This window comes from Oncorhynchus keta, chromosome 32 (genome assembly GCF_023373465.1).
Source record: "Oncorhynchus keta strain PuntledgeMale-10-30-2019 chromosome 32, Oket_V2, whole genome shotgun sequence".
Taxonomy (NCBI): domain Eukaryota; kingdom Metazoa; phylum Chordata; class Actinopteri; order Salmoniformes; family Salmonidae; genus Oncorhynchus; species Oncorhynchus keta.
The window spans coordinates 3,833,072-3,858,066 of NC_068452.1; the positions used below are offsets into that span (position 1 = coordinate 3,833,072).

Sequence of the window (24,995 nt, forward strand, 5' to 3'; positions counted from 1 at the left end):
TTAAAAAGCTGTGTAATATAATTTGGCAATGTAAGTCATTACGCTGTTCTTTAGAATTGTATTAATTGCATACATTTTTGTTTCTAAAGTAGTATGTCATTTTGAGAAGATTTGAAAATAGGACGCTGCCACTTTAAGAGTCCAAAGGACATGGCTACAGTAGGCTAGCCAAGACTAATTCTGTGTCTTTTGTAGCTTTCTTTTTGCAGACTATCAACAGTAGCCAGCATATTGCTAGTATGTTTACTTTTGTAATTCACTCATCGTTAGCACTTTATATAGGACATGCAAATTCATGCTCCATCCTTCCGTGTAAAGAAATTTGACTGCAACCACAGACCACACAACACACGCACACCCAAGTACCGAGAGACGGGACAGACAGCAGACTGTCAAACCAGCGGTGTTCCCTGTCATCACTCACTTTGTAAAGCATAACCTCTTTCAATAGTTCTCCTCAAAATAGGATCAGTTGCAGTTGCCTCTGTAGCATCTGCTTGTCTGTCACCTGGGGTGAGTCAGTTAGCATTACCACGCTAACTTGTTTATGCTAGTGCTAACGTGCCCAGGCCCGGCTGCCTGCTGTGTCTCCTGTGAGGCGAGAGACATAGTTCGCATTAGAGATACACCAGGGACACTTATCTTCTCTTCATCTTCCCAGCCAGAGTATCAGAGTGACTCATTCCTCCCCTAAGTAACTCCTGCGCTCCTTCACAAGTGGTAGATGTCATACCACTCACTACACCTGTCAGTGGAGCAGGGTAGAGGGGTTAGCTTGTGTTTATGTGTGTGTATGCTTTCTTCTCCTGCATTAAAAGCTCATGTCGATTCTGCTTTCTCTCTCAATTAAATTTAAGGCATGGGGAACATATGTTTACATTGCCAAAGCAAGTGAAATAGATAATAAACAAAAGGTATCTCTCTTGCTCTCTGTCTCTGTGATGACCCTGAAACTCTACTGTTGTTGACAGTTTGTAAACATCGATAGAAGGCCCTCCCAGGGGGAGAGAGTGTCTGCGAGGGCCATCTGGGCAGACTAGATCCTCAGCGGCCTGTCCCCTACACTGAACCTCTCTCTAGTCTGAGTGGGCTATGTTGTGACTGTCTGTCTAAACCTAATAGGCCTGCTCTTTCACACTGTTGCTCTTTCTATCTCTGTCGTTCTTTCTCCCTCTGTCGTTCTGTCTCTTTCTAATCCAGACAGCCCCAATCTGGGATCTCGTTAAAAGTGTCCCAGTGCTGTAGCTGGATTAGCGGTTTAGCTGTCGCTCCTCGCCCTTTATCCCCTCCTCCGACACAAGATAAATAGACCTCATGGATTAGCCCCAAAACAGAGTCTGGGACCGGGGCCAACCGGGCAGAACCAGGACAGGGGGTAGAGAGGGACACAACATCACACAGCTCTCCAGGAAAGCAAGGCTCCAGCTGCTACAGGCTCGGCTCTTGGAACCATCCAAAATCCGGGAATTACATTTTTTATTTTTTATTTTACCTTTATTTAACCAGGCAAGTCAGTTAAGAACATATTCTTATTTTCAATGACGGCCTGGGAACAGTGGGTTAACTGCCTGTTCAGGGGCAGAAAGACAGATTTGTACCTTGTCAGCTCGGGGGTTTGAACTCGCAACCTTCCGGTTACTAGTCCAACGCTCTAACCACTAGGCTACCCTGCCGAAAACTAGAAGGTTGCGTAATGAACCTCAATTACCACTGATTTTATCCAAGTGAAGGCTTACATGTGTGGCAACTGGCAATATAAGATTAATTCCAACTAGAGGATTGTGTGATGCATCAATGTTTTCGTGTTGCTATTTACATAAAGCAGTAGTTTGGATGATGTTGTAGACACGCTAGGTACCATGTTACTATGCAAAGTATGCATCAATGCTTAATGTTGCTATTTTCATAAAGCAGTGGGTTGGAAAATGTTAGACATCTCATAGTTGTTTGTTTTCAGAGATCTAAACGGATGCAAATCACTGTGCTGTACATGGAAATGCACCTCGTTCACTGTACCAATTCCCACAGTATGCTTCTGTAAATCGCTGCTTAAAGCACTATTTGTACGTTTTTGTGGAGACAAAGCAGATTCTTGTGAGTTTATGTAGAGCCTCTTCGTGGAAATAAATATACTGACCAAACATGTAAATGCAACATGTAAAGTGTCGAGCCCATGTTTCATGAGCTAAAATAAAAGATCCCAGAAATGTTCCATATGCACAAAAATATTATTTCTCTAAAATGCAGAAATGTGTTTACGTCCTTGTTAGTGAGCATTTCTCCTATGCCAAGAGAATCAATCCATCTGACAGGTGTGGCATATCAATAAGCTGATTAAACGGCATGATGGGTCACCTTAAAAGGCCACTCTAACATGTGCAGTATTGTCACCCAACACAATGCCAAGTTGTCTCAAGTTTTGAGGGAGCGTGCAAGTGGCATGCTGACTGCAGGAATGTCCACCAGAGCTGTTGCCACAGAATTGAAAGTTCATTGCTCTACCATAAGCTGCCTCCGTTGTTTTAGAGAATTTGGCACTACGTCCAACTGGCCTCAACTGCAAACCACGTGTAGTTACGCCAGCCCAGGACCTCCACATCTGGCTTCTTCACCTGGGGGATCGTCTGAGACCAGCCACCCAGACAGCTGATAAAACTGGGGGTTTGCACAACCAAAGAATTTCTGCAGAAACTGGCAGAAACCTTCTCACGGAAGCTCATCTGCGTGTGTCCTCCTCACCAGGGTCTTGATCTGACTGCAGTTCGCCATAGTAACAGACTTCAATAGGCAAATGTTCACCTTCGACGGCCACTGGCACGCTGGAGAAGTGTGCTCTTCACGGATTAATCTTGGTTTGCGGATGTCAACGTTGTGAACAGAGTACCCCATGGTGGCAGTGGGGGTTGTGATATAGGCAGGCAAGGGCTACGGACAACAAACACAATTGTATTTTATCAATGGCAATTTGAATGCATAGAGATACCGCCATCACCTAATGTTTCAGCATTATAATGCACAGCCCCATGTCGCAAGGATCTGTACACAATTCCTGGAAGCGAATATCCCAGTTCTTCCATAGCTTACATACTCACCAGACATGTCACCCATTGAGCATGTTTGGGATGCTCTGGATCGACCTGTACGACAGCGGGTTCCAGTTCCTGCCAATATCCAGCAACTTTACAAGCCATTGAAGAAGACTAGGACACCATTCCACAGGCCACAATCGACAGCCTGGACAACTCTATGCGTTGGAGATGTCGTGCTGCATGAGGCAAATGGTGGTCACTAGATACTGGCTTTCGGATCCACGCCCCTACTTTTTTTTATTTTTAAGGTGTCTATCTGTGACCAACCGATGCATATCTGTATTCCCAGTCATGTGAAATCCATAGATTAGGGCCTAATGAATTTATTTAAATTGACTGATTTCCTTATGAGCTGTAACTCAGTAAAATCTTTGAAATTGTTGCATGATGCGTTTTATATTTTTGTTCAGTGTAGATATACATTTTTCTTTTGCATGTTCCCCTCTGCAGTTGATCCATTTTCTTGTCTGCTCTGATTCCCATCACATAGTTCATTAAGTTTTCTGTCAGGTATCGCCCGTCTGTTTCTCCACACGCCTCCACAGACACCGTGGCTGTTTCTCTGGGAGAAAGATAAGCTTGCCTCCTGTGTGTAAGTGTGTGTGTGTGTTTCTCTATTTCTCTCTGAATTCCTCTCGCTGTCTTTCTTGCTCTCTGAATTTCTGTGTCCCTGTCTCGCTCTCTCTTTCATTATGCTCAATTTTTCTCTCCTTCCTTCTCGTCTACCATCTCATGTATATTCATGACGCACCAGAAAACAGTATTCGCCCTGAATGCCTTGTTCCCTGGCTGGTTGTGGATACAGAACAGGCTCACACACATACATACACTGAAACACATAAATACATACACACACATTCCCCCCACTCAAACACCACACAGAAGTCTCTCTTGTCGGAGGAGAGGAACCCCCTGTGGATATGTTCTAGATTTAAGAGCATGGTGTCTGAGTTGTTGCCCCGATTTTGAATTCACATCCCTGGTTATTATCCTGTAGTTTGATTCCTTCCCAATCCTCTCTGGACTACACTCTGCAGTGGCAAAATACCCCTCTTCCACCTCTCTTCCATCCTTCTCTTCATTTTACTCCTCGTCCATCATGCTCTTTTTCTGAGACCTTATTTTATTTAAGTATGAGAGAACATGGTGCAGTAGCGTTGGCGTCCTATATTTAGATGTGGATAGGCATGCAAGGTGTGTATGTGTGTGTGTGTGTGTGTGTGTGTGTGTGTGTGTGCGTCCATGCATGTGGTTTAGCCACCCACTGCTATTGACAGGCGCGTTCCACTCCCATGGGGAAGCATGTTAACCGGGACCTTCCTCCCAGGTCACTATCTCATGTCACGTACAGCCCTATCTGGTGTCTGTTCCTCCTGAAAAACCACAGTGGTTCTTCACACACAAACTGTAACACTTGGTTCCTCGGGGCACAGCGGCTGCAGCAGTAATGGGGCCATCACAAGACTTATCACGTCTGGTTTAGGAGATGACAGGATGAGGATTTGGGATGATCAGGATGGTGTGTGTGGCAGCTGTGAATGAGATTACTCCGGGACCTTGTAAATGTAACCGCATCAACGCCCTTAGAGGTTTATAACAAGGCAACGAGATCTGTCCAGGGGACTGTGCCTCAGCCACGACCAGTAACACTCTGTGAGAAGATTTGCCATACTGAGATACATCATTCACTACAGCCACTGTCTATGGTTCTGCCTGCTGAATGGGAAGCAGGCGCTTATAGCTTCACCCTCCGTTAGCACGGTGGTTGCTGATGACAGCCTATACTTATCATAGTGTCATTGTGCTTCGGTATAGCAAATACAGAGAAGTGGAGACAGAATGGGGGGGGGGATTGCGATGAAGCAGGACACAGAGGTATCAAGAAAATGGAGGCGGCGAGAGAGAAAGAATGCATCACTGTGTGCGACAGGAAGAAAGAGCTAGGAGAGACAGGTGTGTGTGTGCATGTCATTGCCCCAGCCAGTCAGCCAAATGTGACAGCTAGGCTACCTCTGTTTCTGTCCCTGGGCCTGATTCGATCAAACTAGCAGATGGTATTATAGCACTGAGAGGTGTGGTCTCATTTCATGAAGTCGACAGACAGATGTATGTTTTTCCAGCTTTTAAACCCATTACCGGTCTCTGTTATGGGAAGTCCAAACTGAATTAGACAGCCACTGATGAAACGATGTACTGTACAACAAAATCTACTTGCAAATGTTAGCCAGAAAAAAAGCCGTTGACTGAAACGGTCTTCATTGCCGTGTCGGATGGGTTTTACTAGTCTGTTTTGTTTCTCATTCTTTGAAGTGCGCTTGTCTTTATTTGGCTTTAACAAATCCCTGGCTAAAATTCACTTTGCTATTGTGCCAATTGCCTTTTTCTTTTTTTAGAACATCTCAAAGTCTTTATAGGAATTAAAAACAATGGGATAACAAAGTTATATCCTTCCAAACCATGGATTAGACGTGTTTTAAGAGAAACTCTCTCTTACGTCTTACTCTTGTGATTGTGTTAGAAAGGGTTAATGTGAAGGGGGTGCCTCTTACTAGTCAGCAAGCAAGGTGGAGAGTGTCCACATTGCTTCCAGTATAGAGTCCAGTACCCTTCTGTTGTTCCACCTGTTATGACCCCCATACCACACACACTCACATACAGAACGCAGCCTCTACTTCTGTGTACTTCTTCTCCCTCTACGTTCTCTCTCTCTCTCTCCGTCAGAGCACTAGCTCCTTGTTTCCTAGCATTGGTGTAATTAGTTTTATCAGCAGCCGGAGCTCCTGCCTCGCTCATGGGAGGGAGAGGACTGTCATTATATCCCTCATTTCCTTCCCTCCAGTGCACACGCACACACACACAGACACACTGTTGCACATTTCCACACAGACATGGGATTGCGCAGGCACACACACATGGATGTACTCACACACACGCACACACTGGCACAGAGACATTACCTCATCCTCTCCCTCAGAGATTCATGTATGAGCAGTATTCAGTCATACTAGAGGCCCTACATGTGTCTTGTCAGGACTGGATTGGCTCTGACTCTTCACAAGGTTACAGCACCGCTCCTCTCTTCATCACTAGCAGTAGCTATCACTTTAGAATCCTGCTCAGGCCAACACAGCCCCCAGGGTACAGACTGGGTGAGTCACCAGTACTGAGCAGCTGGGTGTGTGTGCTTGGTGGGGGGTGGGGGGTGGTGTGTAACTGTGTGTCACACTGTGTCTTTCTCTCTCCCCTCCCCTCTCCCTCGCTCTGTATGTTAATCTCCTGCGTTCTCAACCTGTGTGAGTATTTATTACCGTGTTTTGGAGTGTGAGGTCATGCAGAGTTTAGAGGGACAGCCGGCCAGTGTTAGAAAGCGGCATGGGCCAAACACACACTGCGCTGGTCGTGCTATGGGAGGTGCTGACTGTGTGTGAGTGGCAGGTTGGGAAGCAGTCAGAGGCCAGCAGTAGACCCACACCAGCATCCCTCAGAACAAAGAAGGGTATCCACCCCCTCATCTGTCACTTTCTGTGTGTGTGTGTGTGCTTGCTTATCAGTCTTAAACCCCTCATCTCTGCCAATGGGGGATTTGAATTCAATAGAACAGAAATTGGGGCAGATTTTGCATATATTCAGATTTCTCTCCACAGGAAAAGGAGGTCAGCTAGTACATCACTGGTTCCTTGTTATAGTTATTTTTGGAACAAATATCTATGGTAAACAGTGGGGCTCCCAATTTTTCACTTTAAAATGCATGTTAAACAAAAGCAGTCAACTTTTTGCACAAGGATGACATTAAACAATTTCCACAGAACATTTTACAAAAAAACAATATACTTAAAGAACAGTGCAGATTCAAGGTTTGGTGACAGAATGATGGCACAAACCATAATTCTATTACCAAGCTGTGCATCTGCACAGGCCATGTAAATGTGTTTTTGTAACATTTTCAGTTGAAATTGTTAGAAGTTGTCCTTGTGCGTGGAGTTGTATGGTTTAACTTTGTAATCATTGTTTTTAGTTTGAACTGCATTTTAAAGTGAAACATCTGACTCTCAGCCTCATTCTGTTATCGACAAATTGCTCAGTAGTAGAGTTGGGGAAGATCATGGTATAACAGAAAGCATTTTAGGAATCACTAGCACGGTTAAAATTGGCCTGTATGTGACATCACAACTGCCTATACATTTTCTAACCCACTATTATTTACATTAGGAAGCCTAAAATATAACCCATGTCTTTTTTGTTTCCTGCTTGGTGCACATTGTTTCCTGTCCTCTGTGTTTACAGTGGCAGTCCATTTCACTTGTGGCCGGTAAGAGTGGCGCCATCGCCCCATGGCAGAGACCGAGAGAGACAGCGAGAGAAAGTTAAGATTAATGTGTGTTTACTGAGACCAGCAAAGGCTAAGAGACTGAGCCTGGCCATTTCTCTCCACTAAGATGACTGGGTCATCCACCGTAGAGTGTGGAGACACTGTGGGAGACGATGCAGGCCCCACTCCCCCGTCACATCAGTGTTCTGTATGATGGTCTTGCTTGTGGGAGACAATGCAGTCCCATGCTGAAACTGAGTTGGTTTGACATCAGACAGGGACAGGGTAATAGAGAGTGGAGGTGTAAGGCCTTATGTTTGAAATAATCTGTCTGGGTAGAAGTTGCCTTTATAGACCAACAAGCAATTTTTCACTCAAACAAACTCATCCAGAAAGATCAATTCCACCAAGACTCATACTACTCCTTTTCACACCTAAAATCCAATTCATGTTCTATCAACCGGAATCCTCTTCCATCCAACCCTAAAAACCCATCTAACTCCAGAGTGTTTTGGTCATTGTCTCTCAGAGACCTATCTGGCCTGGTTACAGAGTGTTTGGTTGTTGTCTCAGAGCTCTCTGGCCCGGTTACAGAGTGTTTGGTTGTTGTCTCAGAGCTCTCTGGCCCGGTTACAGAGTGTTTGGTTGTTGTCTCAGAGCTCTCTGGCCCAGTTACAGAGTGTTTGGTTGTTGTCTCAGAGCTCTCTGGCCCGGTTACAGAGTGTTTGGTTGTTGTCTCAGAGCACTCTGGCCCGGTTACAGAGCGTTTGGTTGTTGTCTCAGAGCTCTCTGGCCTGGTTACAGAGTGTTTGGTTGTTGTCTCAGAGCACTCTGGCCTGGTTACAGAGCGTTTGGTTGTTGTCTCAGAGCACTCTGGCCTGGTTACAGAGTGTTTGGTTGTTGTCTCAGAGCACTCTGGCCTGGTTACAGAGTGTTTGGTTGTTGTCTCAGAGCTCTCTGGCCCGGTTACAGAGTGTTTGTGTCAGCCATCGACGCTGATGGATCTGTGGCCGGAGTGGTTGTGACAGATGGTGTCTCTGTAGGGACAGGAGTGGTTGTGACAGATGGTGTCTCTGTAGGGACAGGAGGGGGTGTGGTGGCAGTCTGGTCAGGTCCCACTGTCGAGCCTCCAGATGATCACGGTCATGTTGACTGACCTGGACTAGGACACCTGGGTGCAGGGATGGGGGCAGTCTGTCTGGAATGTCATTTTACCTGGCTAGGCTTGTGAATGGACGTATGAGAGGTTTGGGGGGAAATATGTACAGTATATGGCAGTTATGGGATGAAAGGTGTATTCTCCTACATTGCAATGTTCTGCTTTTTGTCTGCGTCTGGGAGCATATGGGGGAAATGCACTGTGTACAAAACATTAGGAACGCCTTCCCAATATTGAGTTGCACCCCCTTTTGCCCTCGGAACAGCTTCAATTTGTCGGGGCGTGGACTCTACAAGGTGTCGAAAGCGTTCTAAAGTGATGCTGGCCCATGTAGACCCATGCTTCCTACAGTTGTGTCAAGTTGGCTGGATGTCCTTTGGGTGGTGGACCATTCTTGATACACATGGGAAACTGTTGAGTGTGATAAACCCAGTAGCATTGCAGTTCTTGACACGCTCAATCCGGTGCGCCTGGCACCTACTACCATACCTTGTTCAATGGTCTTACACAATTCATGTCTTAAGGCTTAAAAATCCTTCTTTAACCTGTCTCCTCCCCTTCATTTACACTGATTTTGAAATGGATTTAACAAGTGACATCAATCAGGGGTCATAGACTGACTAGGTGAATCTAGCTGAAAGCTATCATGGATAGAGCAGTTCCTAATGTTTTGTTCACTCAGCGTATGTACATGGCAATACATGAATATAGAGGATCTGCATGGTATTTCCTTAAAAAATATTTGTTGTTGGCTCATCCAATGGTTTCCACACCATTATGTTGGTTTTCATGTACCCACTCTGTCAGTGGGTTTTTATAGTGTGGTCTTAATGTTTGTCACGACCATGCTTATAACCATTTGTGACTCTTTAACCCAACTCTCTTCCCTCTGTTTTGTGTCTTCAGGTTTTGAATGAAGAATGCGACCAGAACTGGTACAAGGCAGAGCTGAATGGGAAGGAAGGCTTCATCCCCAAGAACTACATAGAAATGAAGGGACACCCGTAAGTATGAGCCAACCTTCGATACCAGTTGCCCTATCTGAGCCTGCCACAAGTCCACATGAAACTGGAGAGCCAAAATGGCAGCGTTCACCTCCCCCAAATGACTTCATGTTTAACCTGGAGCTCAAAATGGGGGTATCAAATGTGAGGTTCTAATGTTGGTTCCAGTACTAGTTTGTCAAATGTCTTTTTTCCAGAGGGCATTTATTTGTGTTACATATTGGAAGAAAAGTAACTTCATAGACAGTTTTACTTCTCTAGTTCCCATGGTTAGAACCATTCAGAAGACACTGGAACCAGATTCTAGCAAACTCCTGTGGCGAGGATAAATGCTTCTCTGGTCTGAAGATAAGGGGGATAAAGGTCTCCTCATGTTGCCGCTGTGGTCTGGAAGCTAGCCTGGAAGCGACCCTGCTTTCTAGATCTGATTTATGGGTTACAGGCCTCTGAGATCCATGTGGTCGCAGGGTTGTCGGTTTGGCAACTCAGAATCACTCATCATGTGGCGTCGTCAGTCCTGATTCCAGAGTCTGTTTCTGCTGCGTCAGACCTATTAGGTTTTCCCCCACATATCGCCCTCTGGCCCAATATAGCCTATGTGGATCTTTCTACATACAGTGCATTAGGAAAGTATTCAGACTCCTTTTACTTTTTCCACATTTTGTTACATTACAGCCGTATTCTAAAATTGATTAAATCGTTGTTTTTTTCTCACTCAGTCTACACACAATACCCCATAATGAAAAAGCAAACTTTTTTTTTTGAAATTTTGGCAAATGTATAGAGATGGGAAAAAATATAAGTATTCAGACCTTTTACTCAGTACTTTGCTGAATCACCTTTTGGCAGCGATTACAGCCTCGAGTTTTCTTGGGTATGACGCTACAAGCTTGGTACACCTGTATTTGGGGAGTTTCTTCCATTCTTCTCTGCAGATCCTCAAGCTCGGTTAGGTTGGATGGGGAGCGTTGCTGCACACCTGATTGATGGAGTGCTGCAGAGATGGTTGTCCTTCTGGAAGGTTCTCCCATCGCCACAGAGGAATTCTAGAGCTCTGTCAGAGTAACCATCAGAGTCTTGGTCACCTCCCTGACCAAGGCCCTTCTCCCCTGATTCTTCAGTTTGGCCGGGCGGCCAGCTCTATGAAGAGTCTTGGTGGTTCCAAACTTCTTCCATTTAAGAATGATGGAGGCCACTGCGTTGTTGGGGATCTTCAATGCTGCAGACATTTTTTGGTATCCTTCCCAAGATCTGTGCCTCGACACAATACGGTCTGCCTTTTCAGGTGTGCCTTTTCAAAATCGTGTCCAATCAATTGAATTTACCACAGGCGGACTCCAATCAAGTTGTAGAAACATCTCAAGGATGATTAATGGAAACAGGATGCACCTGAGCTCAATTTTGAGTCTCACAGCAAAGGGTCTGAATACTTATGTAAATAAGGTTTTTCTGTTTTTTACAATTTTAATACATTTGCAAAAACAAATCTTTACTGTTTTCAGTTTGTCATTATGGGGTAATGTGTTGATGAGGAAAAAATATAATTTAATGAATTTTAGAATAAGGCTGTAATGTAACAAGGTGAAGTCTGAATACGTTCTGTATGCACTGTAGGCCCCATTGTTTCAATATGGGGCACCGTTTCTAACATGCTATATTTTGTGAAGAATATGACTTCAGCTGAGCAACAGGGCTTTTGTGTAACTGTCAGATAGGAGATGGATTGTACTGTAACTGTCCTACAGATGCCCTTTCTACATAAACTTAAAGGTCACTAAATGGATCCTATTCTGAGGTAGCCACTAAATAGAGATGGATTGTACTTTATATTCTACAGATGCACACAGTAGCAAAGAGGGGCTCTGTCCTGTATAGTTGTCAGCTGTGTGAGAACGCTTTCCCCACCACCGCCACCTGCTCTCAGGGCTGTGAGGGCTCACACCGCAACCAATCAGATACAGAGAGCCCTATTATAGCAGTCAGGAAGAGACTGTCCATTAGCTTTAAGGATCCTGTGACTGATTGGTCAGCTGGGCCTAAATACAAGAGGGAGGAATCACCTGCTCTATAGAAGAGCAGCTGGTGGAGGAGGGTCCAGGATAGCAGGCAGGCAGATGGTGGGGCTGGATATGAAGAAAAAAACAGTACTCCCTTCACTATTGGGCTGGCCTTGGCCTGGTTACATCCACCATGGTTGCTGTTACCATGCTGGAAAGGATCATGTGAGGAGAAGATGGCCAAGTCACAACAGTTTGGTTCAGCTCGATGGTGTGTAAAGGGCTTTGACTCCCTTATGGAAGCCTGGTAGCCGTGGATGTCAGTGCGACCACATCAAAGAGCAGCACTCCACCACAAAGCAGGAAGGACCGGGATAATAGGAGGATATCCACATTATCTCTCTACACACAGTGTTACTGTTACCTCAGGGTGTTACCTCAGGGAGATCAGAGCACTGTGGATGAGGGGGTTGGAGTTCTGTCATCCCTTAAGCTTGTTTGAGTGTGAACACCAGGCACAAAGAATAGCATTGCTAAATGCTAAAGACTTGTGGGTTGAAACCAATGGCCCAGAGGTCAATGTGTGTGTACACATGTAATGGGCTGATGACAGCTACGAGTAGCGGAAGTTATCTTTACCCAGCAGGCAAAATTAGCCGGTGGGTATGTGGCTATCGACTTGTGACACTGTTTGAGGACTCTGCCCTGATGATGATACTGTATGTGAAACCTGGCTGGATTATCATTCCCTCATGAGGAACAGCTGGAGTTGATCAGGTCCTCTGGCTTTGTCATGTTGTCTGAGCTCACAAACGAACAAGCTAAGCGGCTTAGCGCTAGCACTCACCTGTACTGACATGATCTACTGCAGAGGCTGTGGCCATTGGCTAAGTCAAGGGTATGCTATCGCTAAGATAAGCTACAGTATATGGTAAGGCTAAGCTATATGGCTAAATTAAGCTATATAGATAAATCTCAGGGTGTGTATGCTTTCACTGGAGATAGAGGCAAACATTGTGTGTTGCAACACCTTTGTTGGCACATTGTGACAACACCTTTATCAGACAGTAAAATTCCACACCTGACGAGTCACAGAAGGAAAGGGAGGTCCCACACACCATCTCACACTACACCCATGCGCAAACACACACACACAGTGACACACACAGTGACACACACTGTGTATGGCGTATCCATGGGTGTTGATGACTGACCGCTGGTGTTGGGCACCAGTAAGAGCCAGACAGTCAGAGCCAGAGGAGTAGGTAGCAGGTGCGGTTGGCATGGCAGCACACAGTTGTCATTGTCTCGGCCCAAGGCTCCACCAGCTCTTTTATCAGACCAGGAACCTCCCTGTAATTACAACCTACTAGGACAAATGCAAAAATACAAAATTAAATGGCCCATCTGTGCTCACTTGATTTCATTCTATTTGATATGCAAAATAGATGTGATATTCTGATTTTGACATCATTGTTTAGTAGTGTTAATGGTCGCTATGCACTTCACTCACTCCTCCCCCACAGACACAACAACCACTACAACTGTCAATAACAGTGGTCAGGTTTGAGGTCAAGCTCTGCTTAAGGCCATGTTTCCAACCCATTGAGTCACACCAATGACCCTACGCTTTGATGTTACTCAAAAGGTCAACGTTAACTAGCTACCCGTCACAAACACAACAATCAAATTCTGGTAAGTGCCGCTTTTCCTACAAATGAAGGAAAAACCACCCAGCTTGGTAGGGCAGGTTGAAACAATGTCATTTCAACCAGTTTTGCCAGCACTTTTTCTCCTTCTTAATTTGCAGTAAAACAGCACTTGTCACTGTTACTTACAACTTGTTTTTATATCATTTTTAATGAGTTAAGTATTTTTTTTGTTCTGATTTGTTGTGTCCCAGGTGGTTCTATGGTAAGATCCCCCGGGCGAAGGCAGAGGAGATGCTGAACAAACAAAGGCATGATGGGGCCTTCCTCATCCGAGAGTCGGAGAGCGCACCGGGAGACTTCTCCCTCTCTGTCAAGTATGTCACACACACACACTGTTTTATTGAACCTTTATTTCAGTTCAGTCATTGTATAACTCATCAACCGATCATATCCCTTTCCCCTTTTTTATTCCTTTCAAATATTCACTTTTCTCCCATATCAGTCCTTTTAACTCTGTGCCAAAGTGCTTTCTTTCTTTAAGCACAGCTCCCACCTTGGTTTGCGAGGGTGGCGTCTAGCCAGCTTGACCTGACAAGTGCTGACTGTTCTAAGTCAGTGACTGACCACCCTGTTCCCGCTCTAGTCTTTATGTAAAGTCGCTGTGCAGATCTACAGATCCATATCAAGTTAATTGGCTGTGTCATCTCTGACTCACCTGGGGCTAACCAACAGTTATCTGCTACTAAAGCACTTTGGTCTCTGTCAGATAGCTCCGGTGTGGGCGCTGCTGCCTGTTATCAAAGCTTTGCAAGCTGGCACTTTCCCTAGTCCCAGGCTGTGTCTGCAGTAAGTAAGTGTGTGTGTGAGAAATGGAACCTTATTCCCTTTGTCCAGGCCAAAAGTTGTACACTCTATAGAGAATAGGGTGCCATTGTGGACACAGACTCCAGTTCAGCACTTACAGTAGGTGATAGTATATTATTCTTGTTGCTACTGCTACAGTTGCACTGTCCTAGTATCACAGCTGTGTACCAAACAACTGTCCCTGTATAATGCAATCTAATGAAGTATATCTTCTGTGTCAAAATCCCAAACTCATGGTATCACGCGGGGAGAAGGAAACTGGGCCATCTGGGCTTAAATCATTCATGAAAGCGTTGACACAGATGGTTATGAAACGATTGCCCACGTGATGTAGACTTAACAGTGTTTTGACTGCTGTTCTCAGTTGGTTACCACGGTAAATGTCAACAGTCACTTTCTGTTTTATTCTATACTTATCTCCCTCTTCTCCTCCTCTTCCTCCTCCACCACAGGTTTGGTCATCACAGATCTGAAACTGTTGGACTGATGGAAGTAGTAGGGCGGTCACCTTGTTTAAACTTAACCAGTCACTTCTAGATCTATGCTACCTCTCCCCAGGTTTGGTAATGACGTACAGCACTTCAAGGTCCTGCGTGACGGAGCTGGGAAGTACTTCCTGTGGGTGGTCAAGTTCAACTCTCTCAACTCCCTGGTGGACTACCACCGTTCCACCTCTGTGTCCCGCAACCAGCCCATCTTCCTCAGGGACATCGAGCAGGTCCCGCAGGTGAGCGGACACACACACACACACACACAGGGGACCCTCATCGATCATATCCGTTTTCCCTTTTTCATTACTTTCGAAAAGCCACTTTTCTCCGAAACCACTCCTCCTTTTATCTTATCAGTAATCACAAATGTTCTGTTTATTCTTTCCTTATCTCCCTCTTCTGCTTCTTCATCTTTTTCCTCTTCTACTTCTTCTCATCCTTGTCATCCTCCCCCCAATACACACACACAAATACATGTACACACACACACACACACACACACACACACACACACACACACACATGTACAGTGCCTTCAAAGTACTCACACCCCTTGACTTATTCCACATTTTGTTGTTAGAGCCTGAATTTAAAAGTGTATTACATTTATTTTTTTCCTCACTCATCTACACACAATACCCCATCTTGACAAAGCGAAAACATGTTTTTAGAAATGTTTGCAAATGTGTTCAAAATGAAGTACAGAAATGTCTCGTTTACATAGGTATTGACACCCCTGAGTCAATACTTTGTAGAAGCACTTTTGACAGTGATGACAGCTGGAAGTGTTTTTGGGTAAGTCTCTGAAGAGCTTCTCACACCTGGATTGTGCAACATTTGCCAATTATTGTTTTCAAAATTCTTCAAGATCTTGGTGGTGGTTGGTCATTGCTAGACAACCATTTTCAGGTTTTGTCATAGATTTATGTAGATTTAAGTGAATACTGTAACTTGGCCAATCTTCCAATAGATACCCTTTGCAGGGCATGGGAAAATCTATTCATAGGAAAACAAGGTGACCGCCCGGTCTTTGTGGTTGAATCTGTGTTTGAAATTCACTACTTGACTGAGGGACCTAGTCATTAAACAAAACACTATTATTGCACTCAGAGTGAGTACATGTGACTTGTTAAGCAAATGTTTACTCCTGAACCTATATAGGCTTGCCGTAACAAAGGGGTTGAATACTTATTGACTCAAGACATTTTAGCTTTTCATTTTTTTTGTATTAATTTGTAAAAATTTCCATAAACACAATTCCACTTTTAACATTATGGGGTATTGTGTGGACAAAAAAAAAACATCTCAATTGAATCTATTTTAAATTGAGGCTGTAACACAACAAAATGTGGAGAAAGTCGAGGGGTGTGAATACTTTCTGATGGTAATGTATGTATACACAGCGCTGCACATCATACGGAATACCAGGGAAATCCTCATCTCTGACAATCATTTAATGAGATTTCATCATGTAATCTCATCTAAGCAATCATGCAAAACACAGCTTAGCCGATTACCAGTGAACTACAGTTCACCAAGCAATTTCAGGCAAATAGCTTAATTCACTATGGTCTCCATGTTGGTTATTTGACAATAGTACAAGTAGAAGTACAATAGGTAGTTGGAAAAAAGGTTCATGTTCATTAGGCACCAAACAGAAGAAAACTGACTTTAACAGAGGGTCTACTACACAGACCAAAACTAAACACTTAATTTCCTATTCTGTTGCAAAGCGTTTTAAAACATTATCTGTTGCGTGCCCTAATGAACATGATCCATGACTATGTCTTGGCTAACCTGCCCGACTACCCTCATCACGTATTCTAACCCATGTGTTTCTCCTCTCGTCTCTCTAGCATTCAACGTACGTGCAGGCGCTGTTTGACTTTGACCCTCAGGAGGACGGCGAGCTGGGCTTCCGACGCGGCGACTTCATCCAGGTCCTGGACAACTCCGACCCCAACTGGTGGAAAGGGGCTTGCCACGGCCAGACGGGCATGTTCCCGCGCAACTACGTCACGCCAGTCAACCAAAACATGTGATCATGTCACGCCCGTCAACCAAAACATTTGACTGGCTAAATGAATAATGACATGGTCCCCCATTGGCCCATTTACACCCCCTCAGGACTTTGAGGGACACTTCAGAAACACAGACCTAAATGAGGAATGGAAGAATGGGAAGTGGAGCAAAAACCCTGCAAAGACCGAGCGAGAGGCAGATTTCATTACTCAGACTCTACAGTTGACTGTGGATTCTTTGATGCAATGAGGGAGACACGCGGAACAGAGAAGCATTGCAAAGGAACCTAAGTTGGAGTGAAAAAACAAACACAAGGGATCCGGCTACAGCTCGACTCCGGCAACGGCCTCCCTTCCTCCTATACCTTTGTTTTCTTTCTTTACGCATGACATCACCATTCTATGTTTCAGTCTTAGACAAAGACAATGAAGAAGATGTCAGAGACCAAAGACTCTTGTCTCGTGTGTTATTCATATCAACCCAGCTTTGGGCTCTCAGAGAAGGACCATGGACTGGAGAGAAATTCTATTGTTATCGATGTGTATGTATATCTATAAATATTTGTAGTTTGAGTTGTTTTAGTGTGGGGGTTTTTCCATTAATTTACTTGATTTCTTCCCTATTTGTAGGCCTACATATTGTCGTTTTCTAGGATCATATTCATTTGGTACCAAATGGAAGGAAACCGATCCAAACAGAGAGGGAACTACCTGAACGGAATAAGAAACACTAATTTGAGTTTTTCGTAGCAAAACGTTTTGTTACGTTTTGAAACTGTGTGCACTAATTAATATGACCCAGATCATGCACAGAGTCTCTGAGACAAGAAGCTAAATGGTTTTTATGTGATCGGGAGTTATTCAATACAGGAAGAATATTTAAGGTGGAAATCTAATTTGGAAAAGGATTTCTACTTAGTTCTGGTATGAAAGCGGAAGCGCGGCTATCAGCTGGAACAAATGGTGTCCTTTTTGACCCGTTTAGACATGTAGGCGCTTTCTGCATTCTTAAATGTAGCCATCTTTCTCAATAAAATCAGAGACAATGGTATAGTCTTATGTCCATCCGCAATCAATAGACTTAACTGATGATGGGGCTGATTCAATATGACCTAAATGTAGCTAAATTGGGTTGAACGGGTTCTTTATGGAGATTGCTAGTGGTTGACTGGGTTGAAACGGCAGTATCCTTATCATTAGTTCTATGAAAGAAGGTGTTGAATAGTGTACAGGTGAGCGCGCTACACTCACTGATTTCACCCTGCGTTTGTGGAATTTGGGTAGTGCCTTTTCCATCTCTGGTGTTTTTTTTGTCTCTCCAGGTTGACCAATGAGCGTTTTTTTAAAGCAGCAGATCAGAGATACGGTGACCAATACAATGTCTCCATTCTCCACACATAATAATATGCCGGCCATTGGTTAGGGGATACCTTATGGAAACCCCAGTCTGAATCTCTAAACCCATCTCAGCTCTGCAGTCTCTTCTGTCTCTCTTTCAAGTATGAAAATTCGATGAAAGAGAAACATGTTTTGTGCCAGAGGGTGTTATGTAGTGTTTCCCCTGAGAAATGACTAAATGGTTTGATGTAAATGTGCAGTGTGGATCTATGTTTAACAGAAGGACATGAATATGACAAAGTCTTGTTTTGTCTGATTATGGGACATATCAAAATGGCTTTTGGAATTCTATGCGATGTTTAGATGCGAACACATGATCTGTCGGTTTGGTTGCGTCTAAAGGGGGACATTTTTGACAGCGGGCGAAAAGAAGTCACAGAAAAGGTAGTTTAGCATTTCCTGAAAGAGGGGACATAAAGTGCTTGATCTGGGCAACATCTTCAGTATCTATCCTTCAGTCAGTGTCTGCTTGTGACGGAGGCAGAATGGAATCCTCCATCTTGATAAAAAGATTAAAGGACCAATGATGCTGACAAACTGACTGTAGATCAGGACGACAAGCACAACGGGTGGGTCAATGACCTCTATTGAGCTTTGTGTCCACAACTCTCTACTTTGGACCTTTTTGAGAATCTTGAGGAGGACCTCAAATGCAAGGAATTTCATATTATCTCTCCTCCACTCTGCTTGTTATTCCCTATCTACACTCATTGATTTGAAAAACTACTCGAATATGCTTTATGGTTTGTTGAAGTAAAATGGCTGAAATACACAGAGGCAGGTCTGAAGGGAATATGCAGGGAGTGGACCATGCAAGTTGTTTTTAATGGTATTTCTAGCCTGCAATGAACTGCAATGAGCCATTTCAATGAACTGATACTACGATTGACTTGCAGGTATTTGAAAATGCAAGGGCGCAAGAAACCTTGCTTACGTGGTTTGTCTATGAACTGTAGCCTGGCTGTGTGTCACCTTGCTGTTGTTGCAAGCCTCCCCCATTCAAAGTTCAGTATGTCACATTATGTTAAAAAAAAAAAAACACTTTAAAAAAAACAGTGTGACGCGTGTGTGTATTTACTTCTTCAGGTGTCTGTATTCTCAGCCAATCATGTGACATGTATGACCCTAAAGTTTTCCTGACCATCTGATCTGTAGTATTTCCAAGTCATGTCACGTGTTCAGGGGAAATTCCTGGACGTAGACCTTATGCGATTGCAAGGGTCAATATTTCTGCAGGTTTTAGAGTTGAGACTGGTACCCTATTGGTTGCCTCTTAGCCTGGTTGAACCAGATTGACCGCTGCGTTCAGCATTCAGTCTGTTCTACCAGGCTAGTTGACACTACCAGATGGTGGATTTCGCTGCTCTCAAGGGGCCTGATAATTAGTCCAAAACGTTGAAGTCTAATTACGCTGTCTATAGGTTCCTGGACAGCCTTGCACTCTCCTGTGGTCAATATTTACACACTCGTCAGCCATTCATGACAGTGTGAAGGCCGCTGGCAAGTGTACCATTCATTAAGCCGAGTTAAATAAGACAACGCTGCACTCACTATTGTTTCACTTCGGTGACAATAGTCTCCAGTCTGCTACCAGTATCCTTCTATGGTTTATTTCCTCGTTCACTCAATTGCAGCCGTCTGACTCGCGTTATTCCAGAGTGGTATCATACAGTGGTAGACAGCTAAGACGATGTGATTGTTTACATTATGCTGGAAAGTCTTTACGTATGTCTGACATGGTTGCTTTTATGTCATTTCATGATGTGCACGTATTAAAAACATTATTATTATTATTTTTTACATTTCCGTTTTCAAACTGGAGGATGATGTGATGTCCCCTGATGTCTGTCACAGCATTTGATTTCCTTTGAACGTAGATAGACGACGACAGAATAATAAAACAATCACTATGAAGAAGCTACTGTTGTGACGTTGGTTACTTCTTGCTGTCGTGCGTACTGTATGTTTCAGATTAGAACAATCCACATTTTCTTATGAGGAAGTTTTACGCATAGAAATGAGAGCATTATGGGCCATTCAAAACTCTTTTTTTCAATGTAGATTCTCCATTTGAGAATGCTTTTAAATTCAGGACTAGACCTCATCTGGGGAAACTGGCCCTGTATCTCTATGGTTACTCCACTATTTCACCACTTGAGCACAACAGTTCTTACAGAGAGCATGGAGGAGCAATGTAGCATATTGGATGTGGGCTCTTATCATGGGTCATGTTTGGTTACACTCAACACCAAAAACTGACAATGTTTCAAAAGAGAAAGATGCTGATTAACTGGGTGACATAAGTAGTCAAAATATGCCCAAGTCCTGATCTAAGATCAGTTTGACCTGTACCTACTAATGGTTACTATTAGAACTAGTCTAAGTTGTCTTATCCTAGATATGTGTTCACAGCCCAGACAGTCTGATATAGGGTCAGTAAAGACTTTTAGATGTGATCAAATGGACAGTGGTTGGGGGGTGGGGGGGCTGATCCTAGATCAGCACTCCAACACTGAGAAGCTTTATAAATACGGGCCCATAGGCTCCCTCTACCCAGTAGCGTTGCGTGGATAAAATCACCGGGGAAGCCAAGCCAGTTAAAAAAAATAAAAAATGGTTCTGTGATAATCGCGTTGTTTGTTCTATAACCTGTTAGGCCTACAGATCAATGTCAAGGCATATGAACTAAGGCTGAGACCGTAAGAAGACATAATGGCAGAAGACATTCAACCACACCTGTGAAGTCCACAAACCATTTTACATGTAACAAACCGTTACATGACTTACAGCAAGGTAATGTTTCCAACGATTTCAGACTACTAAACAACTATTGATTTAGAACCACAGTTACCGCAATTCGCAAGGAAAACAGGAGCTGCCTTCACTATTCCAGAACCATTTCAACATCACCTAATCTCCTCTGCTTAGTCTAATCGAGTGACAACAAGATACCCAAAACGTTTTAGTCCAATCAACGTAAGCTAAATATGTGGCTGTCCATGGAAGTGATTTGTATGTGTGTGCGTGCAAGTAGAAGAAACATGTTGACTCACCCTACTTCCGCCATCTTCTTAATTGTTGCCTCAACAGTCTATGACACTGGCTTCCCTTGACACTTTCTTTTGGTGCACCAGACACTGGCTTCCCTTGACACTTTCTTTTGGTGCACCAGGACCAATCACAGTTGAGCTCACTCAGCCAAATCAGTGTTGAGCTAAACTATTCTTTAAAAAAAAAACAATTATCAAGGGAGGCCAAATGGTCGTTGGCTTCCCTTGCATTCAATGCTACTGGCGGGAACAATGTCACTCTTTTTGACCAGACAGCATCCTATAGATACGGTTGGATGCTTTCTCCAGTGAGATACATTCAGCCTCTTGCAAATTGAAGGAAATTGATGAAACACGGGGAGACGAAAGTTACATTGTTTTGTATGTTTTTATTCTTGCCGCATTTTTGGCGGAAAGCCTGGCTTCCCTTGGCATCCATGAATACACGCCCCTGCCTCTACCTCGAGTGTATGTATGTAATAGAGATTGTCTCTCTCTGGTTTGGGAGGGGTTGTCTCACCCATCCTGCTGTCAGTCATACGTATGACCCATCTCCAGATCAAAGTCAGTGTTTCGGGTGGAGGAGCCACTTCTCCCTGACATGAACTTCCTGTCTGAAACACATGCAAAACCCCTTCCGTTGCCTCACACTGGTTTCTTTGTCTGCTCTAATCTAATCTGAGGTTTTGATCTGTGTCTGTCAGACTGCTGTTCTTTCACACATTGGCACACCCCCGCTCAGTGTGTTCACATGGAGGAGGATCCGTGGGAAGTTACTCACCTAGACAGGAGAGAAGTGAATGTTAAAGAAGAGGTTAACTGGTCTAACTAACCCAGTGCTCTAGTAGTCAACTATAGTGTAAATGTGACATGCTGTCTATCTATGATGTACATGCATTTGCATCATGGTACCCATACCATACTTGCATAATGAATGACCCAATGGCCCTATCTAGCGTTTTGCTCTTGTGAGGCTTTGGTACTCTGGCTCTTTCTAGCAAGGCCGGCAGGTGGTCATAGATTATATACTGTGTTATTAGCGCCATCTGCTGGCAATACAACAATTACAGTACAAAAACACCAAACACCAACCACTGCAACAACAGAAACGATTTAACTGGTAACTAATTAAGTGAAACCTTTTCTAAAAACTGTAAAAAGATAATACATTATGAATCTTGTGTTTTTGTGCACCCCCAAAAAAAAACACTACACCCTATCTCGCAAGAGGACACACCGCATGTGCAATGCTCACCAGCATCAATCCTCAGGAAGAAGGGGTGCTGAGGGTGCAGCAGCACCCCCTGAAAAATCTGAATAAAACACATACAGTACCAGTCAAAAGTTTGGGATACATCTACTCATTCCAGGGTTTTTCTATATTTGGACTATTTTCTACATTGTAGAATAATAGTGAAGACATCAAAACTATGAAATAACACCTATTGAATCATGTAGTAACCAAATAAGTTTTACACAAAAACATGTTTTGTTTGAGATTCTTCAAAGAAGCCACCCTTTGCCTTGATGACAGCTTTTCACACTCATGGCATTATCTCAAACAGCTTCATGAGGTAGTCACCTGGAATGCATTTCAATTAACAGGTGTGCCTTATTAAAACTTCAGAAAATATCCCTATTTGGTAAAAGACCAAGTCCATATTATGGGTCCTTCTGTAGCTCAGTTGGTAGAGCATGGCGCTTGTAACGCCAGGGTAGTGGGTTCGATTCCCGGGACCACCCATACGTAGAATGTATGCACACATGACTGTAAGTCGCTTTGGATAAAAGCGTCTGCTAAATGGCATATATTATTATGGCAAGAATAGCGCAAATAAGCAAAGAGAAATGACAGTCCATCGTTACTTTGACTGACCTTCATGTCTTAATCTGGAAGATTTCAAGAACTTTGAAAGTTTCTTCAAGTGCTATGATGAAACTGGCTCTCATGAGGACCGCCACAGAAAAGGAAGACACAGAGTTACCTCTGTTGCAGAGGATAAGTTCATTAATTGAAGTTACTAGCCTCAGAAAATGCAGCCTAAATAAATCAGGCCTTCATGGTTGAAATTCTGCAAATAAACCACTACTAAAGGACACCAATAATAAGCAGAGACTTGCTTGGACCAAGAAACACGTGCAATGGACATTAGACCGGTGGAAATCTGTCCTTTGGTATGATGAGTACAAATGTTTGATTTTTGGTTCCAACCGCTGTGTCTTTGTGAGAGGCAGAGTAGGTGAACGGATTATCTCTGCATGTGTGATTCCCACCATGAAGCATGGAGGAGGAGGTGTGATGGTGTGGGGGTGCTTTGCTGGTGACACTGATTTATTTCGAATTCAAGGCACACTTAACCAGCATGGCTACCACAGCATTCTGCAGCGATATGCCATCCCATCTGGTTTGCGCTTAGTGGGACTATCATTTGTTTTTCAACAGGACAATGTCCTAACACACCTCCAGGCTGTGTTAGGGCAATTTGACCAAGAAGGAGAGTGATGGAGTAACATGGCCTCCACAATCACCCAACCTCAACCCAATTGAGATGGTTTGGAATGAGTTGGACCCCAGAGTGAAGGAAAAGCAACCAACAAGTGCTCAGCATATGTGGGAACTCCATCAAGACTGTTGGAAAAGCATTCCAGGTGAAGCCAATTATGTTTAGGTATCTGCCTCCAGCTCTATCAGTAATACATACCCTAATACATAAACAATAAAGTACATACGGGTGATTAATTGCAAATTCTAGTTATTTGTCAGATAGCAGAGATGGTTGCGTCAATGAGGGAAGTCGGTGAGAAGAATGAGGGGGGCAACTGTATAGATAATGCCGAGCTGGAGAAGGCTGAAGCCAAAATCAAAGACCTCCAGAGGCAGCTGCACAGGAAAACCTTCTCCATGGAGAGATTCCAGGGAAGTGCTGGTGATATATGGTTTTACACCGGACTACATGACCTTTCTGACCTTTTACGACTTCCTCCGACCAAAGAAAAGTGTCCAGCTGCACTACTGGGGCTCTGTTTTCAAAGGGAAGCCGGCAAAAGATGGCCAAGAGTTGGGGAGACACAGAAAGCTTGGTCCCATGGATGAACTGTTCCTGGTCCTCATTCTTCTCTGTGTCGGACTTTTAAGGAGGGACCGCTGCTGACTGCTTTGGCGTTTCGGTGTAATATCATGTATCATCGTTTCAAGCAGCTGCCCAGTCTGCAGTTCGCACAGAAGCGTATGCCTGTCGCAGTCAAGACAACATACCCGAACTGTTGAGTCATAGTAGACTGCACAGAGGTTTTCATTGAAAGCCACCCAGGCTTGCCGCACAGTCGTGCACCTGGTTCAACTACAAGAACCATAACATGACCAAGGCCTTAGTGTGCATTGCACCTCATGACTCCGTTATGTACATGTTTGATCTGTATGGGGGGCCAACCTCTGACAGACAGGTCTTTGGGGATTACTGGTGGATTACTGGACATGCTGGAAGCAGGGGACGGGTACGGGCGGATCGGAGTTTTGACATCCAGGACTTAATTGTTTCCAAAGGAGTCCGTGTCTCTGTGGCACCATTTGTGAGGGGGACGTCTCAGTTCACTGCTCCAGAGATGTGTGACACCCGTCGCATTGCTCACCTACATGTTGAACCTGCCGTTGAACGGGTGAAAAACTTCAGGATTCTCCAGCAGCAAGTTCCCATCAGCATGTGCTCAGAACTGAATGAGATCTGGCACATATGTTGTCATCTGACCAACTGTTTGGTGGTGTGGTGTTCTGGGTCGCTGGCCCTGGGGTCCCATGTGTTTGTGCTGTAGCGTTCAAGTCGGGCCGCTGTCTTTATGGCACGGACACGCCTCCTGGCTTTCCGGTCTCTCTCTCTCGCACTGTTTGCATACATTTCATTACATTTCGAATAGAAAAAGGTATCTGTTATAAGTGTGTAGTTGAACATATACTCACCATCAA

General features: G+C 44.1%; 1 protein-coding gene across 1 annotated transcript in view; it reads left to right on the plus strand.

Annotated features, from left to right (window-relative positions):
* Positions 1 to 19,901, plus strand: part of LOC118365702 (growth factor receptor-bound protein 2-like) — a 32,774-nt gene extending 12,873 nt beyond the window's left edge. The window contains exons 2-5 of the mRNA XM_052490362.1: positions 9,464 to 9,561; positions 13,462 to 13,584; positions 14,633 to 14,801; positions 16,422 to 19,901. Coding sequence (XP_052346322.1) covers positions 9,464 to 9,561; positions 13,462 to 13,584; positions 14,633 to 14,801; positions 16,422 to 16,607 — 576 coding nt within the window. The 3' untranslated portion in view covers positions 16,608 to 19,901. The remainder of the gene's footprint in view (positions 1 to 9,463; positions 9,562 to 13,461; positions 13,585 to 14,632; positions 14,802 to 16,421) is intronic.
* The last annotated feature ends 5,094 nt before the right edge of the window (positions 19,902 to 24,995 follow it).